Below are 11,298 nucleotides of genomic sequence, written 5' to 3'. Positions count from 1 at the left end.
TCCGTAACTGTCGGGGAAGATACAGTTGCCCAGGATGTATAACAGATAAGTTGACGCAGTAGCATTGATTCGCACCAAGTCCACACTTCCTTCCCTATCATAGATTTCCTGGATCCCAGAGTATGTGTTTCCTCAACTCCTTCAGACTTAACTTCTTGCTTCTATAACCATCATTTAACACAAACATAGACTCTGACTGCTTCTTATCCAAACCGAACAAGATCTTGGTCAATTTGAAGAGATTCTCCTAAGAAATGTCCTCATCGTAGCCATCTTGGATGACTTTTTCCTCAACCTCGAGGCCTAGAATTTGATGAGCATCATCGGGAGTTACCACCATCTCACCGAATGGGAATAACATTGTATCAGTCTCTCCGTAGAACCTCTCGCAGAATGCAGATATGGTAACTTTGACATACCCAGCAACCGAACTCTTCAACGCAGGCCACAACCAGGAGTTCTTGACAATCTCTTTCACCTCGCCACATTCCTTGTCAAGTGGTCATTTCTTCATCATAGTGTTTGAAGCTTGGCGCCTCAAAATACAAATGGCATGCTTATGATCCTAAATACCAAAAACACAAAATTAAAAGAAATACAAACACTTGAAGCGAATTTAAGATTGATACACTTAAATAAAAACAAAGTTGGATTGAGATTACTTATGATAGTATTATAGATTTCACATGTCCACGGGTCTTTGTATCCAAAAAGAACATGTCCACCATCTTCTGGTAACCCTAGTGGAGGCTCACCATCCTTCAATTGCTTCTTCAAGTTAGGGGGAGGCATGTGGGAATCAGCTGGTTTATTGATAACCCTCTTATTCTTTCCGGTTGTAGTTGCGGTTGCATCTTGAGGTTGTTGTTCAACACCAACACATGTTGCTTGATCATTACCCTTTCTTCTTCGCTTTCTTCTTCCTCTTCTTTATCCTCTCCTCATCAACAATATCATCTTGTCCGTCATTATATTTATCTCCATTATTGTTATCACCGTCATCATTACCTCCTCCAACAGATGGCATGTCTTGATCATCATCATCATCGTTATCTCCTCCAGCAGCCGGAGTTCCTTCAACATCATCATCATTATTACCTATTCTACCAGATGGAAGTGATTGGTCTTCATCTGGACTTTCATCTTCATCACTTGGTTCCGGTGGTGGTTGAGAATCATTCTGCTCACGGATCTTGTGCGTTCCCGATTCAATGAATGCCCCATCGATATGTCGCAGTCAAGAGTTTGTCACCAACAAGAACAATGAAAAGGTTTTAAAGGAGGAGTGACAAGTTTCTTCTTTTCTTGCTTGACCTTTTTCATCCTAAACAAGAACAATGGAAAAAAAATCAACTAGTCGTCAGGGTCGATATTTGAACAAGGCAATGACTAAGTAACAAATAGTCTTAGTTTTCAGGGACAACAACAATATTCTGTGCCGACTAAAAAAGTAGTCATCATGGATGTATTCAAATAACATGTCGGATAATAACAAAATGGAATAAATGAACACAATAATTTCCACACAATTAGTCGGCAGGGTCAATAATCTATAGAGTGTCGACTAATAATCAGTCGACAGGGTTGTATTTGTTGGGAAAATTGGCACCCCGAGCGCAGTGGAACACAGGATCACAAAGAGCAATTGGCGATTTGAACCAAACATGAGAGAAATAATAAGAGATACAGAAGATAAACAAGCACACAACCACAACACAAAATATACGTGGTTCACCTTTACATGCTACATCCACGGCGAACACCACCAGAAAAACTTCCATTGAATCAAAGACCATTACATGCTCTTTCCGCAACAAAATACAAAAACCAAAGATATAACAAGACATACCCGAGAGCACCATCGAAGAAACCATAGAATTATCTAACCATTCCTCGAAGAAGCCTCATGTCTTCTCTTCTACGCTTCATTCACAGCTGCTACTACCATAGGAGAAACATGGAAATACTAGAAGCTTCGTTTAGGGAAAAACCCCAAACCCTAAACACTAGAACACCAAAATCCTCTCTCTACAAGTTTTTCTCTCACACCGATATTGACCTTTACCGTGGCACACGATCCTCTCTACCAAAGAGACCAAAATCCTAAGCACAAGGATTTAACACTCTTCTAGGTTGGATTATTACAAACCTACAATTCTAGTTCTATATATAGAGAACACAAACTTGGCCCTTAAGAAGCCCTAACTTTGGGAACAAGTTTTCCTAACTTGGCTCTTAAGATATCCTAAATTTTAAAAAATAAGTTTTCACAAGGTAGAGTTTAACCAAAAGTCAAAATTCTCACGATCGGTTAAAACCAACAGTATTCAAATAACATGTCGGCTTGTAACTATACGGAACCCAGGAAACACATGATTTTTTACAGAGTTAGTCGGCAGGTTGGAAATTTCAAGAACCAACGAGTAATAAAACTAAATTTAGTCGTCATGGTTTTTAGGTTGAATATCGTGACGACCCTGTAAATGACACTTCCAGATATGAAAATTCGGCATCATATTCAACCTAGGAAGATAACGACTACTCCCAGATATGAAAAGTCGGCAAGGTCGTGCATCAGAAACCATGGCGGCTAAGTAACTGCAGATTCAAAAATTCAATTTTTCTGACCTAATTTGACATTCAAACATAAAATTGAAGTACTGGAGTGAGTTTAAGTAGGCCCATACTTTCTCAACCGCGTCATTTCTTTGATATTTCAGCAGTTTCAGTGACTTCTTCTTCGTCAACTGTTTTTGTATTCCGTTTGTATTGAATTACTTTTCCAAATTTAGGGTCTTCAGTCTCCAATGAGTATTTTGCATACGCTTCGGATTATGCATTATCGAAGAGATTAATTGACGATCGAATTTTCGAATCGACGAGTTTTCGGTCAGTTTTTGATAAAGGGGGACCAATTTCAGCCGGTATGGTAGAGGAGAAAGGGGAAGAGGAGAAGATGAAATGAAAATGAAAATGAAATGAGAAGATGAATTAGGTTTGGTTTTAATTATAATGGAAAAAGATAATTTTATAATTTCACCCATTAGGACACCCCTCAGCCCTTAAAAAGAGTCCACTTAAAACGGATATACCCCGATTTGGCCAGTTTTATTTATGTTTTTTTGTAAATTCTTCAAAAGTGATAAAATTTGTGAATGATGGTGAATTGATAATATAGAATGTAAGTGGTGATGGGCATTGTGGGCCAAAAGAACGAAAAACTGAACAAATGCTCACGATGGGGATTGGGGACGTTATTTAAAACTAGTTTTGGATCCCCACATTAAAGAAGGTTTGAAAACTTAATTTTCTTTTACTTCTTCTATTTAAGGAGATTTTGTTCTTAAATAACCAACCAAACTGCCATTGGAAATGTTTAAGAGTAAATCGGCAAAGCCTAGCTTCCTAATCTTATTAGGACCTTTGGATGGTCACAAGTTTTTATATTCTCAGAAAGATAATGGTGGAGACCGGAGAGGTTCTAATGTTGACTTTTGAGACTAGTTCCAAGTAATATGTCAAAAATAGTGTGCCACTCGATTCTACACCCATCCCACCAACATTATGCCCGCATGATTTTCCGTGGTTGTCTGTGGTAACCGCAAAAAACAGTCACCATATATTAACATATAGCATTTGGAGCTATGTGTTATTTTCAAAGAAAAGTCCGAGCCAACAATTGTGGGATCTTGTTGTTAAATTTGTCAACTCAAGGATTGAAGTTGTCACAGTATTTTGATTAAAACCTTTCCCAATAGCAGCTCATAACCAGCTAGTCATCGTGAGCACACGTCTTCTCTCTGAACATTTAGCTATATATGTGAAGACGTTGATGGCCATAGAACTATAGATTCAAAACATCAAAGAAAATGGCAGAGCTAGGAAGAATTCATAGTTTTGTCATCAAGTTGTTTAGTATGTGGGCAGTATGCTCATTTCTATTTCCTTACTGCACTGTACATTGCAGTCCTCCACCAAATCCCATCAAATGTGTATCGAAATCATCACGAACAAGCAGTAGGAATAGTAGTTATTGCACGATTTCGAACGCAATAGGTGCATTTCCGGATCGATCTATTTGTGAAGTTGGCCATGTCGTTTATCCTAAAACTGAAGAAGAACTTGTTTCAGTAGTAGCCATGGCTTCTAAAAACAAAATGAAAGTGAAGATAGCGACTCGATATGGTCATAGTTTACCAAAACTAGTTTGCCCCGACGGCAACAACGGCTTACTCATAAGTACGCTACATCTTAACCGTATTGTAAATGTCAACCCGTCAACAGCAACGATCACTGTTGAATCTGGTGTAATTCTAGGGGATCTAATCAAACAAGCTGCAAAGTCTGGCCTGGCACTGACTGCTGCACCTTATTGGTGGGGTTTGACTGTTGGTGGGTTGATTTCCACGGCTGCACATGGTAGCGGCCTGTGGGGGCGTGGAAGTTCTGTTCATGATTATGTCGAAAGCATCCGAATAGTGACTCCATCTGGACCTAATGAAGGTTATGCAAAGGTTCGAATGCTTTATAGCAGTGACCCTGATATTAACGCTGCCAAGGTGTCTTTAGGAGTCCTTGGAGCCATTTCGCAGGTATATGGCTCTTTTTTTCTTTATATAAAAGGCAAAAGTTGTTTTTGGTTAATGCTGCATTCCATTGTGGCTGCTTGGAGCACCTCTATAAGCATAGCAACAGAATTAAGTCCATGTATATACAGCTTTACCATAAGCCTTTGAATTTGCACTAGATGTTAAACTTGCCTGGTGCTATATGTATTTAGGTTACTCTAAGACTGGAACCACTCTTCAAAAGATCCATCACTTTTACAGAGAAGAGCGATTCGGACTTGGCAATACAAGCAACCACTTTCGGCAATGAACATGAGTTTGGTGACATATCATGGTACCCTAACCAACATAAAGCGATTTACCGAGTTGACGACCGCATTTCGTCTAACGCATTTGGTAATGGACTTAATAACTTCATCGGTTTTCGTCCTACCCCGTCAGCTGCACTGGCCGCAGCAAGAACCGCAGGTATAATAGAATTAATGATTATTTACTTGTGTTGCAAGTTTCTTTTTTTGATGTTAGTCATGGTTACTTTGTTCAACAGAGGAGATTCAAGAATCAACAAGCGATGCTAATGGGAAATGTATCAATGCAAAATCAACTACGACGGCACTGGTTACTAGTGCATTTGGCTTCACCAACGACGGCATTGCCTTCACTGGGTATCCAATTATCGGTTACCAAAATCGGCTACAAGCGGCAGGTAGTTGTCTAGAAAGCCCAAATGATGGTCTTGCCACAGTATGTCCAACCGATCCAAGGGTTAAGGGCGTGTTCTATCATCAACTAACTTTCAGCATTGAATTGTCAAAAGTTCAGAACTTCATCGAAGATACACAAAAGTTGAGAGATTTAAAACCTAAAGCATTTTGTAACTTGGAACTCTACACTGGAATACTAATGAGATATGTAAAAGCTTCAAATGCTTACCTGGGTAAACAAGAAGATGCAATAGATTTTGATATTACTTACTACAGAAGTACCAACCCAGGTATACCTCAACTTTTCCAAGACGTTTTGGAAGAAATAGAACAAATTGCTGTATTCAAGTATCAAGGGATACCACATTGGGGTAAGAATCGGAACGTTGGGTTTATTGGTGCAGTCACTAAGTACAAAAACGCAGGGGAGTTTTTGAAGGTCAAAGAGACTTTTGATCCATTTGGATTGTTTTCTAGCAAGTGGACTGATCAAATTCTTGGTTTAGACCAAAGTGGAGTCACCATAGTTAAGGAACACTGCGCCTTAGAAGGGTTGTGTATTTGCTCTGAGGACATTCATTGTGCCCCAGCAAAGGGCTATTACTGTCGACCCGGCCGAGTCTATAAAGAAGCTAGAGTTTGTTCACGTCTCAATGTGGTTACAGATCTTGTATGATGAAGGCTCTTTTTATGATATTCTTATTTTATGCAACTAGCCTCCATAAGTTTCTAATTCCCTCTTACAATTTTCCAATTTACAATTTTCAATAATAAATAACAGTTTATTATTATTAGCTTATACTTGAATATTACAAAACACAGCACAAGTAAAACATAATCACAATTATTATTCAGGACAAGATTATTTATGTATAATCACCTCATACATATCTTATGCCGCAGCATCACATTGCAACCTCCAATGGTGGAGCTATTACCATTGTGCTTCAAACTGCTGCCGCAGTCACCGTACCGGCACCACTTTTTGCTGTACTTCCACAACCTCCACCACACCCACCACTCTTAACCATCTTTCCGCATCCACCACCACAACCGCTTCCACAACCACCACTCTTTGGCACCATATTTCCGCACCCACCACCACAGCCACTGCCACAACCACCACTCTTTACCATATTTCCGCATCCACCACCACAACGGCTACCACATCCACCACTCTTTACCATATTCTTCCCACATCCGCCACCACAACCACTGCCGCACCCACCACTGTTGACCATGTTCCCACAGCCACCTCCGCAACCACTACCGCACCCACCACTATTGGCAACATTTCCGTTCTCTTTGCTACCTGTTGTTCCATACCCGTAGACTCCAGACCCACCTTTATCTGGTGCTACCACACTTCCTTGCTTAGCTGCCTCTTCCTCCTTTTCTAATGTAGTGACTTTGTTGCTTTCACCTTCAACTTTAGACCCTTCAACGTTTTCTTCAATTAAACTGCCCATCTGCTCTGAAATTTCTTCGTTGGCAACTAGCTCAATGTGACCATTCTTTTTCAGGATATCGGAGAGTATGAAAGTCAAAGTAATTGCAGGCAAAGCAAACCATTCTTCTTTTACCTACATTAGATTTTAGGTGTTATAAGCACGTCAATAGAACAAACTATGTTGTGAGACAAATATAAAAGTGATGTACAATACCTTCAGAAACCCAGATTTCAGGTTAAGTAATGCTAGTGCCTTTCCATATAGATTTTCTTCAGAGAACTCCACTACTGTAACAAAGTCGGATTCAGTCTTCTGCCTTTCGCAGTGTTTGGGTTCATACTCTAGCGCTCTACCAGGGAAAAGTTTCACCTGTATCACAAAGAGAGATAACTCAGTTACAATAGTAAATGGAGAAGGAAGAAGAAAAATACAATGGCGAGGGCACATACCATCCGGTCACCTCGGAGCTCAATGATATCACCTTGTTCGTTGGATTGCGTCTGAAGCTGAAAGAACCCACTAGAATCTAACAACGACCACCCTGTTCCCACAAATTCCGCTAGAACCTGTGTTTCATCAGAGAGTCCTACAATTCCAACAACCTCTTTCTTTGAAACTAAACTAGCTTTTGCATCTGCTTTCTTTAATTCCCTGAAATGCATAAGATTATATAATACGGCTCAGGCCTTATATTAAATTGTTTGTAAGTAATTTAGGTTCTGGGCAAAATCTAAAATTACCAAGAGGTGTTCAATTAAGGAAATATTAGAATTTGATAGTCACCTCATTTGAATTTTGAGGATCTCATTGCCAACTTCATCCACAATAGGTGTCCAACTTTTAGCATGCTGATTACTTTCAGGAAATGCGAAGAAACAGGAGTTCTTTGCGAATGGACGTGACCGGACCATGCTAAGCACATGTGAAGCAGGCGTTGGAGCAGTAGTGGAGACAGCAATACGCAGAGAGATTGGGTCGAAGTTATCAGTGGCAGAACTTGGCTCCAACTGAAACCATTTTTCTAATGACAACTTATTGACTGGATCAAGCAAATCCTTCAAAGAGATTGCTGTTGTGCCAATGATTTTGGGTCACTTTGATATGAGTAAGCTAGAGGCTGATTGGAATGCAAGTTCAAAGAAAAGCTCTCCAGTAGGTTCACACTGGAAGACAGCAACCTGCTTTTCCCTAGTCACGGAAAAAATATTAAGTCTTCTTTTTGCGTAGAGAATCTGGCGTTCTCTTACTGAATTGAACATGAATGCTACCCTTGAGTCCTACAGGTAAATCCTTTATTGCCACAATCTCCAAACAAATCTGAAATTTGAAAGAGAAAAAGAGGACTGAGACTCACTAGCAACAAACTCCACTTTAAGTGTTGAGACGACAACTTAATCTCATACATTCAAGCACAAACTCCCATATATTCAGATAATAAAAAGAAAAAAAAAATTTGGAAGGTATTAGTAGCCTACCTCTATATACTTTGCATCAGGAAGCTGAACTTCTTTGCGGGAGTCACTCAAAGGAACAACTTTCTTGTTCATTATATTTGATTGCCATGGAACATGAGTAACAGGTGATGGAGCAGTGCCTCTATACATTGCCCCAGTCCTCCAATACCTAGATCCAAACAACTCTTCCCATTTATTAGTAGTTCCTGAAAATCCAACATCAAGCTTCTGTCCTTTGCTTCTGTTTGAATCTGTGTCATCATGCTCTAACAGCTTGCTAGTGACTTGAACCACATCTTTACAGTAGGCAACTGGATGAAGCTGGTGAGTGTGCCATATGAGATCAATATCATAAGTTGGCACGCAAAAAAGATTAATAGACCCCTCCTTGTTTCTCTTAATCAAATGAAGAAATCCTTTATATCTGGCCACAGCTCCTTCAAGAAAGAGTTCATGATTCATGTAGGGTTTAGATACCTGACAAAAACATGTTACACGAGATTAATTATGGAAGTATATAATGCATAGTAATTACATACATACAGCAAATGGTTCACGGTTTGGATTTTGACAATTTATGTTGATAAGTAAAATCCAACAGAACACCACTGAAATCCCCTCACTTACTTGGTAAAAGAAAGAGTTCTGCCTTTTAACAGCCGAAACTAGATCATATGTGGTACTTTCTGGAGCATGTGAAAGGATTTCAGAAGTCTCATCTGCGATAGTGGCTCTCAGGTCAAGCTCATACGGCTCATTGGGATATAACTGATTCCAGATTTCTTCAGTTTGTTTCGTGGATCCCCCTTGAACCTTTGATATAACATTAGCATTGTCCAAAATCTGCCCGTAAAATTCCTCACAATCGCTTTTGTACCTTACCTATAAAGAAGCATCCAATAAAAAAGCTTAGCAACCTGCATGAATAATCTGATCATTCCTAATACCAGATAAGTAAAGAAATACAATAAATTTGAAATCCTGTGCACAAACTTACTGGGTTCAGTCTATGACAGTGCCAAACCCATTCACAATCCAAAGGAACAACCAAAGTCCCTCCTGAAATCTCGCCCTTAGCATGCTTGGAAAGTAAAGGAAGCCAACATGTCTTGTACCTGAAGTACACCATTTTCCAAGATTAGAAGACCTATCACACAAAGAAAACAACCACTACGCAGTCCCCAACTTACCATATCATCAGAGAAAATGCTATTTATATCATGTTGAGTGGATGAATTGTGTTCTTAGTGCATATCTAAAAGTTAGTAAAATGCAGTAATAACTTGCTTGTTTGGTGTGCTAGTTGACCGCTTGCACAGTGGGGTTCGACAAAACTTATGAGATAACAATAAGGAATCATGAAGCATCATATAAAACACCTCACTGCAATGACTTAAGTTGACATGCTGACAATTCAATATGCGGCTTCGGAAGTGGTAGCCAAACTGTAACAGAGGGTTCTGACTCTTCGAGCCAAATATCAATACTTGACTGTTCTCATGAATTAAGAATCTAAACTTTAATGAATTGCAAGTCTGTAACAAATACTACAATTCTAAAATATGTGTGTTATGTCATCACGGTGCCTATTATGTCGTTCCCTTAGTCTAACATTTTCCTATAGATTCGGTGCCAAGGAATTAGGCACCGCCATATGCATCATAGTTACAATTGCACTGTACTATCTACTTTCAGTTATCAAAGAGTCATAGGTTTAACATTAATACTGTACAGCATCAAATCTAAAGGCCCACCATAAGGCAAATCTAATTCCTTAATCTAACAGCAGTATGACAATGTCCCTCCTACTTCTATCATATCAACCCTTATTAAGTGATCCTTGTACTTCTATTACAATGTTGGAAATGTACTCTATTGGTATTGTCCCTCAAACGTACCCATTCTGTAAGGCAAGTCGGCCACTATCTCAACCAAATCTTAACAACAAATCCCAGTCCATGAGATTCGACAAATTAGAATTACTCACAAAAGGGTACTGCAAACGGCTTAAGTAAAATTTAGGATGATACTGAGATATTCTCATAGGAGTAAAGGTATAATACTACAGACGAAATAAGAAAAGAACCAAAATCAAATTTACAAGTTTAGGTTGAAAGTTGAAACAAATAACAAGAAGAAAGTTGGAAAAATCAATGGTGCAAATTGGGATGATTCTCTGCAGCCCAGCCTATCCATAAAGTTCTAAAAGCAAACAAATAAACACAAAAATATATACAGATATTCAAACTTGCTTGTCTGGTGTATGATATACCTGTGAATCGCCCTCCTTAATACCGGCCCATCATCGTAAAGACATCGATCAATAACTGCTAGAAACTTAAGTTGATTTTTAGCTGCATCAAAAAGGTTTACACTCGTAACAACCTTTTGTGCTTCAATCCACTCTAATTCTTGTTCCTTGTCCATTTTTTCTCACTGAAGAAAATTGCCTAAATAAAATTAGCTTCAGGATTTCCCGTAATTCTGTATACAATTTAGAACATACAACAGTAAATTCAAACTCTAATCAATAATTAAACAGAAAAATAATCAGGAATTTTAAGAGATCACTAATCAGAAACCTTTTCCAAGTTGTTTTGTGTTATAAGATGGAAACATTCAAGGAGAATTATCAAGGTAGAGAGAAATTTAGTGAAAGGAGTAGAGAAATTTCAAAACATTACTTACCAGGAAAGTAAGTGTGATAGAGTCAAAACAATCTATCTGATTCTCTGGTTTTTACACTTCTTGTTTGTTTGCAGCTGACTCGACGTCTGGATCTGAGTCAACCTCTAACTCGGACCGAGTCAGCAGTCAGATCGTTTGTTTTGCATTTTGAGTCAGATCTGACTCGACCTATGATTCAGACATAACCCCTGACTCGGAACCGTTTGAGTCAGGCAACAAAATACCCCTGACTCACGGGACCAAACCACTGACTCACGCTTTTTAAGTCAGATGAGTCAGATCTGACTCCAAACAAACATATTGAGTCAGATCCAGATGAGTCAGGTGATTTCACTCAGATCCAGATGACTCAGATCCAGACGACTCAGATGAGTCAGGAGTAAACAAACATAGTGTAAGTGTGATAGAGTCAAAACAATCTATCTGATTCTCT

General features: G+C 39.1%; 1 protein-coding gene and 1 pseudogene across 1 annotated transcript; one reads left to right on the top strand and one right to left on the bottom strand.

The window, feature by feature from the left end:
* Positions 1–3,855: 3,855 nt before the first annotated feature.
* LOC113357463 (probable L-gulonolactone oxidase 4) lies at positions 3,856–6,063 on the top strand. Its single transcript, XM_026600863.1, has 3 exons — positions 3,856–4,592; positions 4,781–5,036; positions 5,116–6,063. The coding sequence occupies exons 1-3, from the start codon at positions 3,870–3,872 to the stop codon at positions 5,946–5,948; spliced, it is 1,812 nt and encodes a 603-aa protein (XP_026456648.1). The 5' UTR covers positions 3,856–3,869; the 3' UTR covers positions 5,949–6,063.
* LOC113357462 lies at positions 6,041–10,897 on the bottom strand (annotated as a pseudogene).
* Between the last annotated feature and the right edge of the window lie 401 nt (positions 10,898–11,298).

Source organism: Papaver somniferum, chromosome 3 (genome assembly GCF_003573695.1).
Source record: "Papaver somniferum cultivar HN1 chromosome 3, ASM357369v1, whole genome shotgun sequence".
In the NCBI taxonomy this organism is placed as follows: domain Eukaryota; kingdom Viridiplantae; phylum Streptophyta; class Magnoliopsida; order Ranunculales; family Papaveraceae; genus Papaver; species Papaver somniferum.
This window is presented reverse-complemented; position numbering and strand designations above follow the sequence as displayed.